This window comes from Ostrea edulis, chromosome 9 (genome assembly GCF_947568905.1).
Source record: "Ostrea edulis chromosome 9, xbOstEdul1.1, whole genome shotgun sequence".
In the NCBI taxonomy this organism is placed as follows: domain Eukaryota; kingdom Metazoa; phylum Mollusca; class Bivalvia; order Ostreida; family Ostreidae; genus Ostrea; species Ostrea edulis.
In genome coordinates, this window is record NC_079172.1 from 40,587,242 (window position 1) to 40,604,242 (window position 17,001).

Sequence of the window (17,001 nt, forward strand, 5' to 3'; positions counted from 1 at the left end):
AATTCTTTTAGTAAGCTAACTTCATACAGGCAGGTTGGTCAGACTAGTGGATTTTTTTATTTTCAGGGTGAAAGGTCACTTGCCTGTGAAAATCTAGCATGGATGCAGCAATTGTTGTTTGACCGTTGATTCAAGAATTTTAACTTTAAAGGGACTGATTCACAATTTTCCCCAAAATTTTGTTTTTCACTTTTGATGATCAAAATCTGTTGTCTAATGTGTTTAAAAGATTTCACATAAAAATTAAGGTTATACATTATCACAGAAGCATATTTCAGAGAGTTTATTATTTGTTTTGTAAACAAAGATTGCAGTATGTTATTGTTTACGAAATTTTCAAAAGAAATGGGATATCAATTTAAGTTTGATATTATATCTTTCACATTTCAAGCATTCTTTGGGTTAAATGTGTCATCTAAAAGTTAAAATTTGTGAGTATGCAAAATTAAGATGCTTTTTATTACAAAATTAACATTTCACTGGTTTGTTTGTATACATGAAAAGACTCGAGTCTTTGTTTACGTAACACAGATTTAAGGCTAAAATATTGCTTTTATTCTTGCGTTCAGAAGATCAAAATTTTGGCTGTCAACATTTAATCAGTTATGTTTTTAAAGTTTAACATCAAAAATGAAAAGTATTTTTTCTTTTTAAATTTTGAACCAGTCCCTTTAATAGTCATCAAACTTTATAGGCATGCTGATTATCAATAGTAGATTACCCAACATGGATTTCAATTTTAGGGAAGGGGGGATCATGTTTTCTAATGTTTTTGTTTTGTTTTTTTTAATGATAGAACGCGTAACAGTGACTGTATTTTTATACTACTCCAGAAGAATGTTTTACAAAGTCACAAATTGTACTAACAAAATGAAGTGTAAAATTGCTGAACTTGTTTCAGACTGTACATGTAATCTGTGACAATTTTCTTTTAGAAGTAATTCTTTAACATTGTTTTTTGTTTTGTGGGATGATAGTGTTATGTAAGTATGGACAGGGCATGCTTTTTGATGTGGCATGTTTTCTATGAATTTTTACAAATAACAGAAAAAGTAATGATGTATAAGGATACGTGTGATATTATCAACTTCATTATAATTTTTCATATAATTGATTACTTTTTAAAAATTTTCTAGCATGTAAGAGAGAGAGGAATTCCATTAATTCACTCACTTGAGCCGAAGGCTTTTTGAGTCAAAATTTGTTGGCACTGTCGTTCTTTTTGTAAACTTTTCACATTTTTGACCTCCAGAACTGCTTTGCCGATTTCAATCAAAGGGCCAGTATTATGGGAAGATTGAATTTTGTTCAAACCATAACCCCTAAGGGCCAGGATTGAGCCCCAGTAGGGAGTTTAAAGTTTTACGTAGTGATGTATGAATTTTCTAAAATAGAAAACCTTCTCAAAAACAAGGGTAGTGTAATTTATCAATTTGATATGCAAGCTTCTTCTCACTGTGTAAATTCAAGATGGTTCAATTATTTCCCATGAACCTTCAGAAGGTCCATGACGGGCGGGGGGGGGGGGGGGGGGGGGGGGGATAAATATATATATTAAGATTTTGTTTTTTATTTTGAAATACTTTATTTCATTTCACAATCTAATTAAAATTAGATGTTAGATCCGCTCACATACTCGCTACACAAACATCTAACAACATCCCACAGAGGGTCACATCAGAGGTCAAATATGCATGACAAAGTAACCAATCGTTACAAAGGCGAAAGTGATATCGGCATCCAATGAGAATCATCATTGTATACTGTATTTGGTTACGTATTAAACATGGCGACCGAAGAAGAATTGGAAGCGATTCAAACCGCTTTGAGGATATTTGATCTCGAGGCTTTGAAAAATGTACAAGAACAGATAGTTAAATGTCTTTTTTGTTGAAGTATATAAGAAAAGATCCGCCGATGTCACCATAGTTTAAAATTCAAATAAAAACACACGATAAACAAGTCACGATTGTGGGTGCTGCCATTTTTTCACTTCCTTGCGTAAACAGTACATGGAATTGTGGGATAATACCCTATCGATATGAAGCGAGAAATTTGATTGGCTGTTGCACATTTAACCTCTGACGTGACCCTTTACGGGATGTTGTTAGATGTTTGTGTAGCGAGTATGTGAGCGGATCTAACATCTAATTTTAATTAGATTGTTTCATTTCAAGAACCACAATGATATTATAGTTAGTTTTCCTAATATAGAAGTGCATTGTCAAATACCCACTGATGATCTCATCTTCTACTCATCAAGGTGAGGTCAGCTGTGGGTCTCCAAGGATGATAAAAGTGCAGATTCGGTTTTCTTGACCCTGGAGCCAGAATAGGTCCACTGTAGTAGTTCACATGTATACAGGGAAGAAATATTTCCTGAACTGATGCCCTGGGCTAGAGTTGCTGTGCAACAGAGATTTAAAGATTGCTTATGGAATCTTTAAGAATCTTTTCAACAGCAATATAATGATTACAATTTCTGAAAATAATATATAAGCATCCTAAGACATGTAGTGTATATAGAGGTCCGATATCAGGGCTTGGCTTATACTTGAGCCACTATTAATGTTCCAATAAGATATCTGTATATAGAGGTCTGATATTGGGGCTTGGCTTATCCTTGAGCCACTATTAATATTCCAATAAGATCTCTATGTAAACAGAGCAGCTCAAGTGAGCATTGTGGCCAGGCCTCTAATCTTTTAATTGCAATGTGCTGTGGCATAAATTGTGACGTAATGCTTTTTTCCCTGTTCACTCAAGGATACATGCTTCATTCTTTGTTCTCTGACAGCAGGCTTTGATTCATATACATGTAATTGTGTCCTTCATATTTGAAACATTAACACAAAAAAACTGATGAAAGTTTGAATATGAATATTTCTTTCCTATCAACAACTTCTCTTCAGTGAAGTGAAATGACTGGCTTTTTGCAGTGTCTGCTAGGTAGAATTCATTGCTGCATTAATGTTTGTCTGTATAGCTAAGTAATCTTGATATCTGCATGTTGTCAATCTAAAACTCCCAGCACGAGTACCATATAAATATTCTGAATCAGGTATATGTATATCTTCAATTTCTTTCAGCCCAAAACCCTCAGAGAAAGTGAAGACTCCAGCGCCACCTGTTGAACAATCAACCACAGGAACAGGAAGTGAAGCAACTCCCTCTGGTGTTGAATTGTCAGAGAGGAAGAGCCGTATGATGACCCAGCAGTCCCAGCCGGGCAGTCGGCCCACAAGTCCAGATAGAATGGTGCCATTGTATGACAAGGACCTTATAAGAATGCTAGCAGAGGTAGCATTCATCCAAGGGGAGGTAAGAGTAATTAATATGTTGTACGGTGTGACCGTTGAGATGAGCGAAGCCTATTAACATCTTGCAACACGACTTTTATCCGCCTCTTCATTTAACGCGGGAAATATAACGCGCTTGATGTAAACAGTTACAAATTGTGACGTCATATTAGCTGCAATGTTTTTTCTTCTCTCAAACCAAGCAAAAACAAAACGTTTGAAGCTATGAGAAAGCTTGTCTGGAATTTAAAAACGTTAATCGTACTTTCTAAACAATCTAATTATTTTAATTACGGGATTGTCGATGAAGTATACCGCAGTGACGGCGACATTTTTCCGGAGGCATTATGGGTAGTCCCCATCATTTTTCAGAAGCGACGCGAGCTTCGCTCACTATTAAGTCAATGTCAATAATTGATATTTACATTATGGTTAGACCAGTCTCTCTTGTGAAATTTTCGCATTTTATTTACTGTTAACATATTTCATTTGGCTGTGTATTCAATTTATCACCTTTTTGCGGAAAACGGTTACCGCTAGATTAAGTACATCGATCACTATGTGTCTTGCATATTGAATATTTTTATATAGTGCATTTAGAAAGGGTTAAATTAAATCTATGCTAACTTGTTGAAAAATCAATTTTTGCCATATATCATACATGCTGAATATAATACATTTACTATATTTATCAGTAATTTTCAAAGATTGAAGTCCATGGAAGTATAATACTTAAGATATCATTCATTTCATCGTACATTCTTACAAAGTTTTGTAGTACTCATTTAAAGGCATCTCCATTATAAAGTCAAACTTCACTTGTTCATAACAAAATTTTATTGCTGTGACTTAGATCTGCTAAGCTCAACAAAAATTTCATGAATATGTACTTTTTTTGCCTTATTTTTTTAAAAGTTTGTTTAGACCAAGAAAATATTATGAAAATTATATTATTATCAATAATTGAAACTTCAGAAAACAATACAGAGGCCCTTTAACAATTCAAATGTTGTCCTTTGTGTTTTGCACATAAAGTTGTTTTGTTCTTTATAGGCCACGGTTCATCTACTGAGAACAGAAGGGGTGCAGCTGAATGATATGCCTATCCCCCCGGTGGACAAGAGCAAGCGACCGAAAGGCTATGTCGCCAAAAAACCAGAGGAGGATCCAGACTGGATTGAATACTGGTAATTATGGATCATGCCATATGAAGAGAGAGAAAATGTTGTTTACAAGCAGGATACAGTAAAATATAGTTATAGCAAATATGTTTACCAGTATAATGGATTACAGAGTATGATGAATTACTGAATATAATAAGTGATTTTCAATTACCACTTAGATAAAATTACTCATAACGAAATATTTTGCCTTAGACTAGAATTTCGCTCTGTCATTGGATAAAACATGTCGCATGACTGCCATCTATATTTCTTTAGACAGTCAGTAAGAATTCATAAACTACAATGTGGTGCATTTATGTAAAGGTGTTACAAAATATGGAAATTGTCTTTTTGATATGGTCCTCAGCACAATAAAACAGCCATTAGGTTTGTTGCTGTCTGTCTATAGAAATATATCGGGTTGATTAAGCCCATAGAGCTTGGTTTTTGCCTGTAGAGGTCAGTAACAAACCAAATAACTGATATCAAACCTATTGTGGAGTGAAATAGGAAATCCCTTGTGTTTTGCTATAAATGTATTTTACTGTACACTAAATGTATGCTAAAGGAATTATTTTGTGATTTAGACCCCTTGGCTTTACAAACTGTTCAACTGTTGAATTAACCCATCACGTGTCCAAGCAAAAACCTTGCTTTGTTGTAATTGTATCAAAACTCTCAGTGGAATGTGTTAAACAGGTGGAATAATTTCTTTTGCAGTGACTGGATCAAGTCCCTGTCGGATGACACCACTCATAGTTTCCTCAGGGGTCTGGAGTTAGGGGTGGAACTAGAGGAGCCATGGCTGGTGTGCAGCGCTGCAGCATACATCTGGAATTACAACAACCATGTACTGACACAAAGAAGACATAGAGAGGTTATGGACACCTTAACAAAGGTCATAGAGGGAGTCAAGAAAGTAGGGCATGATGGGTAAGTCAAGAAAGTAGGGCATGATGGGTAAGTCAAGAAAGAAGGGCATGATGGGTAAGTCCAAACAAAGTAGGGCATGATGAGTACGTTCAAACTGGAACACAGCACTGTCTAGGATTTACTTTGATTTGATATGAAATGTAAACTCGCTGAAGAACAGCTGTTTATTTGAGATCTATAATACAAAACTATGGAAGGCAAAATGATTTTCAAAATATTTTCATTATAAAATTTTAAATCTTTTAGCATTGAATCGTGAAATTGGAAACAGTTCTTGTGTACTAATGCAACAAACATGTTTTGTTTTTAGAGATGAATATCTGCTGTGGTAATTTTTTATATTTTATGATTGTTTTTAAAACTTGATCTTTACAGGGAAACCATGATGCTGGTAAATATCTGTGGAGCCCTTGCCTTTGCTTTGATGTGTCCATGGATTCCAGATGAACCAGTTAAAGAAATGCAGGACCCCTCCTCCCCTTCCCCCAGTGGGGCCCCATCTCCAGGGGGAGGGAAAAAGGGAGGGAAACCAGCTCCTCCAGCTGCCTCCCCAGCCAAGGGGAAAGCCCCAGCCCCCAGTTCACAGGTCACCATCAGCCCAGATGCTGTTTCTGATCTGAAGAAAGCAATTGAGGTACATTCATATATAAGTACCATTCCTTTTACATCATTTTGTGCAGTCTGTAGTATTGTATAGTAATTTGTACAATACTTCTGAAAATAAAAAAAATCAAACAAAAGAAATCGCTTCCTCAACACATGGTAAAGTAAAATGGTCAAATTGGTTACATTAAAAACCATGACAGATATTGATAAACGAATTTTCAACTCAGCGGCTGCTCACTGGATATACGAATTTTAGAAAACATGCACATTTCCATTACATTTTGTAAAGCTAATAAATGTATGATATGGTACTTGCTGTAGGTGTGTGAATATGCTATAGAAGTCACCAATGGAAGTAAAGAGGCAAACGTTGTTCCCATTGGAGTAAGACAGCCACTTCTACAGACCTGGGTCCTGGCAAAACAGATGGCACAACAACAGATTCCTAAAACGCTGGGAGCAGACGATGAGGCAAGTCAACAGATAGAAGTCACTACAGTGAAATTGTGCATCCAATGCATAATGATAGATACATAGGAAATGTACAGAATCATGTGCCATAATTCAGTTATTTGAATATATTTCTTTTTATCATGGGATTTTTGGATATTTTTAAGCGAGTAAAATGAAATTTGATTCTGTCAAGGGAGATAATTACTGGTAGTTAATTTTTTTTTCTATATTTGATATATGTTGGCCTCAAGATCAACAAGTTTAAACTTTCTACAACTGTTTATTATGCCTCACCTTGCAGCCACATTCTGAAGGTCAGCGGCAGATGACCAGGGCTATTGTGGCCGTGGAACTGTTGCATGTGTCAAAGAATGGAATCATGGAGTTCAAAGAGACACCTACTGTCAATGAGGTAAAAATAGATTCAAAGTTATTCATACCCCACAACTAACCATAACATCTACTGTTAATGAGGTAAAAATAGATTCAAAGCCATCCATACCCCACAACCAACCATAACATCTAGATATGTATTACAAAGCCATTCATACCCCACAACCAACCATAACATCTAGATATGTATTACAAAGCCATTCATACCCCACAACCAACCATAATATCTAGATATGTATTACAAAGCCATTCATACCCCACAACCAACCATAACATCTAGATATGTATTACAAAGCCATTCATACCCCACAAACAACCATAACATCTAGATATGTATTACAAAGCCATTCATACCCCACAAACAACCATAATAACTAGATATGTATTACAAAGCCATTCATACCCCACAACCAACCATAATATCTAGATATGTATTACACATTGTATTTCAATCATTATTTGTTATTTATTCACTAAATGATAGATACATGTTGGATAAAAAAGGTTTTAAAAGATTAACAAAAGCTTTTTAATATCATTCAGATCAGAACTGTTCATATGGTATTGTTGTTCCCAGATTATTAGAATATGGGTGCATGCCACTTTTTAAATCTGAGTTTTTAACAGATTGCCAACATGATAGAGGAGTGTAAGTGGTCAGATAAATTTGTGGAGCTGCAGCTGTGGACCCGCCTGGCCTCCCTCTCTTATCAGGGCAAGAACCACCCGCTGGTGGTCAAGTGCAGCAAGAAGGCTCTGAGGTTTGCCACAGTTGGCACACAACCAAAGAACAGGAAAATGGATGCGTATGTTATTAAAGCTATCTTAATGTTATAAAAAAAAAAATGGAATTAATTTAATAAAACTTAATTTTCAAAGTCTTGATTTAAAGTTTGTAAGTTACATGTAAATGTCAAATTTTTCTCTGGATTGTGCATAATTTTGCGGATGAGATTTTCTTTCCCATGTGTTTTGGTGAGTATACTGTAATATTGTTGTGTATACATTTCAGTCACCGATATGCTGTGGAACAGGAAATGTTGTCATATGCCAGCGGTGTTCTAGGACAGAGTCTGATCGACAACATGTCTGGTAAAAATGCCATCAGACGGGAAGCTCTAGAGGCATTCTTAAACAGCGCCAGGTAAAAATATGTGTATTTTGAAAAGACTTTGTGGCCATTTTTCAAAAATATAGCCTTGAGTATTTACCTTACTAATATCCTTTTGGTGCTGAAAGGAATCATAGTAAGACTGTTTTTCTAGTTTTGAAATGATTTTTATACAGATTTGCAAGAAATGCAGAAAATTATGATTTGGTAATGACAGCTGTCCGTCACTACTGGAATGCCTGCCTACCACTTGTCAGTCAACCAATAGAAAGAGAGCTATTAAGGGAACCAATCAAAGTGATGCTACAATGCATCACAGCCACAGCAGAGAAAATCAAGAAGACAGAGGTAGACTCTCTTGTTTGTGAACTCTGATCTTTTAGAGATGAAGATCTCTGAATTATACCACCCTATAGGGTAAACTATAAATGATATGATGATGTTAAAATCAATTTTATACGAATATAGTAATCATGATAAAAAAAAAATACATGTAATATGTGAGCATTATGCAAGAAGCATCGATTACTTTCATTTGGTTGAATAACTAGATACAAAGGGTAAAGCATTTACCCAAGATATGAAATTAGTGTTATGAAACCAATATCTAAAAATACTCACTAATATAGATACCTGCTCTGGTTGGTGGTTAACCCTTTAGCTCGATCAGTAGAGTACTGGACTGTCATTGTGCCAGATGTCTCAGATTCGATCCTCAGCAGAGGCAACATTGTTACACTTTCATTATATTTGATGATTTGTAGGAGAAGACAGAGGATGACGAAGATGAGGAGGGGGGTGAGGACGACCAGGGGGTGGAGACTGCTCCTGAGAAACCGAAGAGTTCCACCATTGGCAGTCCTGAGGATGACCTGACCCTGAGGGCCTCTATGTATGGGGTTCTGTTCCAGTCTTATGCTGACAAGGTACATAAAGCACTAAGATGGTACATGGCAACTTTAAATGGAATGACAAATAGATTAGGTTCACACACTAGTATGTCCCTTACAAAGCAGGTCATGTTGCTGTGATCAGTTTTTGTTAATTGTCCAGAGTATATAACTACTGTAGAGATATTGGTCAAAGTGACCTTTTTGTCATTAAGTTCTGCAAAATAAAGGAGACTAAGAGGTCCCAATTTGATATCGAAAATCATAATTTCTTATTTCCTGTAGGAACAATGGGAGGAAGGACTTCAAGCCATGGACCAAGCCATTAATGACATGCCACGTACAAAACACAGGCTGTAAGTTTATGATGAATTCCTGAAAAATTGAATTTAAAAAAGTGTGACCATATAAGCATGATTTATATTTTTCACATTTTTGTGACCTACCTTCATTCAGATTTAACGTGATGTAGGTAAATTTATAACACTTTATTGTAGACTTATATTCAAGCATCGGGTTATGACCAAAGCAAAACTTGGACGAAGGGTCAATATGGATATTCAGAAATTCAAGGTAACTAATGAAATAATAATGACAAGATAGATAACTCTGTTACATCAACGTACAATGAATCTAAGGAATTATCATCTAATTGTCAAGGTAGATAACTGTGTCTGTTACATCAATGTACAATGAAACTAAAGAATTAATTTGTATCTTGTTCGTATTTTGAGGGTCTATAAACCATGTGATAACTGGTTCACTCAGGGATATCATTTAAACATTGTGTAAAAGTGGTTATTTACGCGTGGGGGAAATTTACACTAATTACACGGTCACATGATAAGCATGCAAATTTCCCCATGCGATAGCTATAAACATTTGATATGACATATATCATATTCAGTTACCATGTATTTTTCCCCCATGCGTAATGTTGGACATGGAAAAATGTGTACTTAACCCTCAGTGTAAATAACCATTTTCACAATATACAATATATTACCCACGTTTCCATTGTTGTTATACCTCCTAATAATACGAACAACCAAGATGTTTATTCCTAGACATTTCTACTTTTAAATATTCACCATAAGTTTTTGTTTCAAGTTGCAAAGTGTGTGTTTGTATTGAGAAATAAAATATATTGACAGCATAGGTTTATTATTGACAAATCTTTTGAAAACATGAAATGATACAGATATTGTCTCTACACGTTTGAATATATTTTGATGATATAATACCTCAGCATCTTGGGAGGAGAGTAAGTCAAATGATTTAAAAAGTTATTTTGCCTTCATTTATTTTTTCATAATTAAGGGCCTTCATTTTTGTTACTTGATGCAAAGATTTATTTCCAGCAGGTTAAATTTTCTTTTGAAGTTTCATTGCTCGTAGATTTAGTGTTCTTATTTTAAGCTATGTATTTTAGTTTTTCAGTACCAGATATTCATTATTGTCTTGTTTACCAATTAATCAGTGGTGTGTTTGTTTTGTCTTTGTTTTTGAAATGACATTGAAAAGAAGAAAGGAAATAATTTTTGAAATGTTATCGAGATTTGATGAAAGATATAAAGCATTTCTAATTTGAATTGTAGAATAATTCGTTAATTGATGATAATTTATCACACATCATTTAGTGCCATTACATGTCAATTTATGTGTTTCTAATGAGTCTGATATTTCATTGTATCTCCAGGAAGAGGTAAAAAATGAAAGAGAAAAACAACTTAGAAATTGTAGCTTAATCAGATGTATAATGTAGAGCTTAAAACAACACAGATACTCCGATTTGTCAACACTCCCTGCCTGTCACCCAAACTCATTTCCAAGTTATAGTGTAGCTTAGAAAAATAGATCAGAAACAGACTTTTCAAATGACCTGCAAGGAAAGCAAAGATTGCATGTAATGATCTTTTGTGACCATGATGTTTAAAGATCTTCTGTAATCATGTTTAAAGATCTTTTGTGATCATGTTGTTTAAAGATCTTCTGTGATTATGATGGTTAAAGATCTTTTGTGATCATGATGTTTAAAGATCTTCTGTGATTATATGTTTAAAGATCTTCTGTGACCATGATGCTTAAAATATTTCGTAACTTTTAGCCCTACACTAATGCACACTGCTGCTAAGTAATGCAAAGATTGATTTACACCGCTGTTGAGCAAATTGAGGAAATTGTCAGTATTTGTGATGCACTCTGCACAATCCAAATGTTGAAACAGATTATCTATAGCTTATATCCAGCTTTCCCTTTTTCATTTCTGATAATTCTTGTTATTCTCTCATACAAGATGAAAAGGATGTAGCTTGTTTGAGAAATCAAGACTATGAAGATGGCAGACACTTTGTAAATTCAAACAGAGAAATGTCACAACCCTTAGCAATGTATGATATAGAACAACGAGATAGAAATTGTAAACAGAGAAATGTCACAACCCTGAGCAATGTATGATATAGAAGAACGAGATAGAAATTGTAAACAGAGAAATGTCACAGCCCTGAGCAATGTATGATATAGAACAAAGAGTTAGAAATTGAGTTAAAATGACAAACATTTCATCAGAAGCTACATGTAGTACATTTAGATTCCCACAAAGATCATGTTTACTCAGAAAATCTAAAGTTTAGTTTGATCATTAAACAGCTTTTTAAAAAATCCTGAATGGTATGTATTATTGTAAACATTTGAAGATGTATCTGATCATCCTGTTTTTAGTACACGTACAGTGTCTCTATGCTATAGATGTGTACATGTTATAAAAAGTAAAGATTCAGTAAAGTGTCTGATATGTAATATACAATGCAGATAAATTTCACCTTAACATTATACTATTTTACTGCTTGTAATAAATCATAGATACATTTAGTAATGATTTTTAAGCTTTAAATGCATCAAACAGCTAGTACATATATAGCAAGAACTATTAGTGAGATGAGATTTATCTGTTCAGTTTTATGATGCTTTTATGTGATTTTTTCCCAGGATGAGAGTGAAGATTACGTAGCTCACATGTGGAGAAGGGTAGCCTTAAGCTCCAAGGAGACTCTAGAACAACTCATCTCTTACCAGGCGGCCATCGAGGCTCTCAATGTGAGTAGAGTGTACATTAGAAATACCACTACCTTAATAAGTAATGTGGACAAGAAAGTTTTTGTAGTTTGTGTGAGAATTTACCTTCAGTATATCATGTTGCCAACATATGTAAATCCATTAATAATTATGTTTCTTCGAAGTTGACATTGGCTTTTTATGCTTTGTAATTTATAAAGTTTTTCATCACATATCCACCCCACTTTTACTCTATTAAGAATGAAATGCTTCAGTATTTTCCTCAAAGATTCAACCCACTTTTGTTGGCAAGTTTTAAGATAAGATAAGCTTTATTTTAAGTCAGCATGTCAATACAACAAGGAAACATAAGCTCCAGGGAGCCTTGTGACAAGTTTTGTGAAGGTAAAGTTTTTATTTAAATGGGGGAGAAAAATTCTGTTAAAAATCTGTTAAATCCCCATTGTAGAGTCCAAGCAATGAGTGGCTTAAGGTGGACTACTTGCTGGAGTTTGGACAATGGCTGTACTCTAATGAATTCCCCCTGCAGGATGCCATAGACCAATTAGAATGGGCAGTGGATATCATGCTTAACATGAAAACGGAAACGGACCTGAAGAAGGAAGCAGAAGCAGGTCAGAGAAGGATGGGAATATATTATTTTTTGTATTATAATCAGAAATTTATTGGTAGACTTAGCATTGTAAACAGAGCATAGAGATAGTGAGAAGTTTTTTAAAGGGCTACACAGCATAAAATGAGCTTTAACAAAAATCACATGATAGAAAAGAGTCATAATGTTAACACTCTGGATTTAGATTTTTTTTACTGATTTTTTACATTCCTTACAACAGCATTGTCTTCAGTTGATACAAAATCTACTCGTAAGTGCTTTATCAAAACAATGCAATATATCATGTAGTCTACAAGGGATGGGCCAGAATTAGGGTTGCTTCATTTCGCAATGTGTGCTTGGTTGTTGAGTATTTCTAAGAAAATTCACAGCTTTATCATATAATATTTTCTATGAACAAGTATTTTCATTTATTTTCATCATACCATTAAAGTAGAATTTTTTAGCAAGGATTTAATTTTAGCATTATTAGTGAGGGTGTTGAGATTGCTAAAATTAAATATTGCTAATATTTATTCCATACTGGGAGTAACAGTTATCTTTCTTGGAATTGTAAAGTCACAAAAATTAGCTCTTGCTGAATATATATCTTAATAGGAAAATTGCTAAATTTGTGTCTCACTAAGAATTCCACATTATGCCAGTTCCATCACAAATTCATCAGAATTATAAATGTGCAAAGGAAGTGTAAATTTCGTAAGTATGAGTTCAATTACTGTGGGTAAAACGAAACGATAAAAGCAAACAAAGTAATACATAGTGCTGTAGTGCTAGAAAGCTTCATACTGCTGACTATTCTCCAGCTGCTATGCTGCATCAGCCATGATTAAAGTGTTTATATTATTTTGAATAAAAATTTACATATTTCAACAAATCTTTAAGTACATGGTAAGGGCTGATCTAGGCCCCTAAGATTTTCATAGCCTTAATTTTAAACTTAATTCTTACCACAGTATTGAGATATAGTATGTCTGCAATCTTGTGACAAACATCATTTTTTGAAAAGAAATCTACATGTCTGCATTCATTAACCTGTTATTGAAGATTTACAAGATTTGGTAAAAAAAAAAAAAATAATTGATTTTTCACAAACTAGTGTTTTCTTTAAGGGAAATACTGGGTAGAGTTGTGAACATCATTTTAAATGGTACTTTTGTCAGTCAAAGACACACCTCTGATAGAAAAATTTAGTAAGCTATCGATTGCACTCTCTTTTTCATAGACAAAATTATGGATTATTTTCATCAGAAAATGACAAACTCGTGAAATGTTACTTTTAGATGTCAAATTGCAAAATTTGTATATTAAAAACATGTATTGATATGTTAGAAGCACATGTGCAGTCATCATTTTTAAAATTTCAATCTCTTGGAATAGATTTTCCTGTTTTTAGGGGCCTATTTTAGACCTTATAGTATACAGCTCTTTCATCTAAAATAATTGAAAAAAATATTTGTCAATAAGAACAGCAGCATGTCTGCATGTAGCATGAAGACAGAACACAGATAATGATGTGATGTATACCTGTGTGTGTGTGACACTGGATGTTATGATGTTATTTTGTTTTGTTATACACAGCAAAGAAAGGGTCGGCTGGGAAACGTGGCAAAGGTACACAAGTCAATCAAAGTAATGCACATTCTTCACTCCTCGCACTCAAGTTTTTGTTGTAGTAAACCTTTTAGTGATGCTGATGTGCTACAATACTTTCTGCTGTTTAAAAAAAGATGAATAAATCATTATGAAATATACATATCTTGCAGTTAATACATGTATTTATTATGTGTTAACAATTGTTAAATATGAAATTTCAATTTCTATGAAATTTGTTGCCAGGGATTGGGCATTAAATAGTAATTGTAATTCGATGGAATTAAATACACATTTTGATGAAATTGACTGTAATTCGTAATTGATTAGCTATATTCAAATTCAAGGAATTAGAATTTACATACAGTGTATGTATTAAACAAAATGAACATTAATTAGCAAAAATTATTTCCCACTTATCAAACCTGCAAAGATTACCAAAATAATGTTCTCCTAATATAAGTGATTTACTATAAGTCTGACTTTTTGACTTAAATACATAATTGTATAGGCTGTGTTTTAAAAATATCAGAGGAAAAGACTGCCTTCTCTTTTCTAACTCCTTGTACCAGAATGAATCTTTCTACTGTATATACCTGTCAGAATGACCATTAGATTGTAATATGTCCATAAGTCAGTTTGCAATCAAATCAATCACCATGCTTTTTTTTTCTGTGTAGATCAACTTAAAGCATGATTTGCAATGCCATGATTGCATAATATATTGTATACATGTATCTCTGGCCACAATCTTCGAATATTTTATTTAATGGTAACCGATGTGTATAATGCTGAGTGGTATTTTGCAATCAATATATAATGAGCCAGTATTGAATATGGAATTTATTTTGTTTAATGACGTCATATACATAAAAAGTTGGAACAAATCAAGCATTCATAATTTGATAAATTTTATTTGAAAATAGTGTAATTTTAATAAAATTGGAAGAAAAAAAGCAATGTATGACAGATTATTTCACAATGTAGTTGACCCTATCCCTCTCTGTTGTCCACACCAGTCTGCTTTTTAACTCCTGTGTTCTTTTTCTTTTTGGCTTCAGCTTTCCTTCCGATGACAGTCTGTTCTGTGAAAAACGTTTTTCCTTGATTAAGAGATGATGATAAAATCATGCACTACATTTTGCTATTTACTGGGTGAAACTTTGTTTTTCTGCACAATGAGCCATCCACTTGTCTGCAAGTCTGTTCTAGAGATCTCAAACTGGTTCTTGAAATCTAAGAGTCTGTTGTAGAGATCTCAGAGTTTGTTGTAGAGATCTCAGAGTCTGTTGTAGAGGATCTCAGAGTGTGTTCTAGAGATCTCAGGGTCTGTTCTAGAGATCTCGGAGTCTGTTCTAGAGATCTCGGAGTCTGTTCTAGAGATCTCAGAGTCTGTTCTAGAGATCTTGGGGTCTGTTCTAGAGATCTAAGAGTCTGTTTTAGAGATCTCAGAGTGTGTTCTAGAGACCTCAGAGTGTGTTCTAGAGGATCTTAGAGTGTGTTCTAGAGATCTCAGAGTCTGTTCTAGAGATCTTGGGGTCTGTTCTAGAGATCTAAGAGTCTGTTTTAGAGGATCTCAGAGTGTGTTCTAGAGATCTCAGACCTATTCTAGAGGATCTCAGAGTGTGTTCTAGAGATCTCAGACTTGTTCTAGAGATCTCATAATCTGTTTTAGAGATCTCAGAGTGTGTTCTAGAGACCTCAGAGTGTGTTCTAGAGGATCTTAGAGTGTGTTCTAGAGATCTCAGACCTGTTCTAGAGATCTCAGACTTGTTCTAGAGATCTCAGAATCTGTTCTAGGGATTTCAGAGTCTGTTGTAGAGATCTCAGAGTCGGTTCTAGGGATCTCAGAGTCGGTTCTAGAGAATCTCAGAGTGTGTTCTAGAGATCTTGGAGCTGTTCTAGAGATCCCAGGGTGTTCTAGAGATCTCAGAGTCTGTTCTAAAGATCTCAGAGTCTGTTTTAGAGATCCCAGTGTCTGTTCTAGAGATCTCAGAGTCTGTTCTAGAGACCTCAGAGTGTGTTCTAGAGATCTCAGAGTCTGTTCTAGAGATCTCATAATCTGTTCTAGAGATCTCAGAGTTGGTTCTCAGCTATATTGTTGTGTTTGATGACAGTTGATATGTGTGGGTTTTTTTTATTTTTTGTTGTAGGTCCTATGTTTAATTACATTTGTCATGAAAATTGAATTAGATTTTTTCCCTCCTATCATCTAAACTACATACACCCTGATTCTCTGTATCTTAAGCACTGTGTGGTAGATTGTGAGGCTCTCTCTTTCATTCATTACCCAATTTACCAATCACATTTCTCACGATTTTCATCTTTTATCAGATAGAATTAGATATTGGAAGTTTGAATAACAACCAGTTTCTTTGGTGTACAAGGTCTGAAATAATTTTTATACAATTTTATCAAGTATTAATTCAAACAGTTGTTTCAAGGTGAAATAGTATGTAATAAGTAACAACAAAGCTATGTAATCAAATTTCCTTTAGGATGGTTTTTATGCTAAAACACATAAATATGCACTCTGTCATATGGTTTTCAGGAAATCAATGCATGTACAGTTTGATTGTTTGTATCTTTATATAACTGTTGACATTACAGGAGCTGCAAAAGGAAAGGCAGACAAGAAGAAACCAGGGAGAAGCTCTGCCAAAACCAAGCCAGCCCCACCCCCCACTGTCAGTAAAACTCCTGTCCCAGGGGACAAGGCTTCAGATGCTGCCTCAGACAGCAAGAGTGTGACTAGTGAAACAGACAGTGACCTCATGGCAGAGGGCATTATACCTATTGCTAAACAGGCTGTGATTGGTCAGTGTCAATTTTCTTGTTATGTCTCCCCTCTTTTAGGGGGAGACATATTGTTTTT

At 34.6% G+C, this 17,001-nt stretch overlaps 1 protein-coding gene across 20 annotated transcripts in view; it reads left to right on the top strand.

Moving 5' to 3' along the window:
* Positions 1-17,001, top strand: part of LOC125658259 (cilia- and flagella-associated protein 46-like) — a 67,214-nt gene that overhangs the window by 20,363 nt on the left and 29,850 nt on the right. For 14 of the 20 annotated variants that reach the window (XM_056149197.1, XM_056149203.1, XM_056149205.1 and 11 more), the window contains 18 exons: positions 3,090-3,321; positions 4,353-4,486; positions 5,183-5,395; positions 5,771-6,029; positions 6,323-6,472; positions 6,756-6,866; positions 7,475-7,653; positions 7,860-7,991; positions 8,135-8,306; positions 8,723-8,884; positions 9,134-9,204; positions 9,346-9,421; positions 10,098-10,112; positions 11,837-11,944; positions 12,372-12,537; positions 12,757-12,786; positions 14,115-14,147; positions 16,737-16,943. In XM_056149197.1, coding sequence (XP_056005172.1) covers positions 3,090-3,321; positions 4,353-4,486; positions 5,183-5,395; positions 5,771-6,029; positions 6,323-6,472; positions 6,756-6,866; positions 7,475-7,653; positions 7,860-7,991; positions 8,135-8,306; positions 8,723-8,884; positions 9,134-9,204; positions 9,346-9,421; positions 10,098-10,112; positions 11,837-11,944; positions 12,372-12,537; positions 12,757-12,786; positions 14,115-14,147; positions 16,737-16,943 — 2,450 coding nt within the window. The remainder of the gene's footprint in view (positions 1-3,089; positions 3,322-4,352; positions 4,487-5,182; positions 5,396-5,770; positions 6,030-6,322; positions 6,473-6,755; positions 6,867-7,474; positions 7,654-7,859; positions 7,992-8,134; positions 8,307-8,722; positions 8,885-9,133; positions 9,205-9,345; positions 9,422-10,097; positions 10,113-11,836; positions 11,945-12,371; positions 12,538-12,756; positions 12,787-14,114; positions 14,148-16,736; positions 16,944-17,001) is intronic. The other 6 variants (XM_056149193.1, XM_056149211.1, XM_056149196.1 and 3 more) reach the window with 5 other exon arrangements.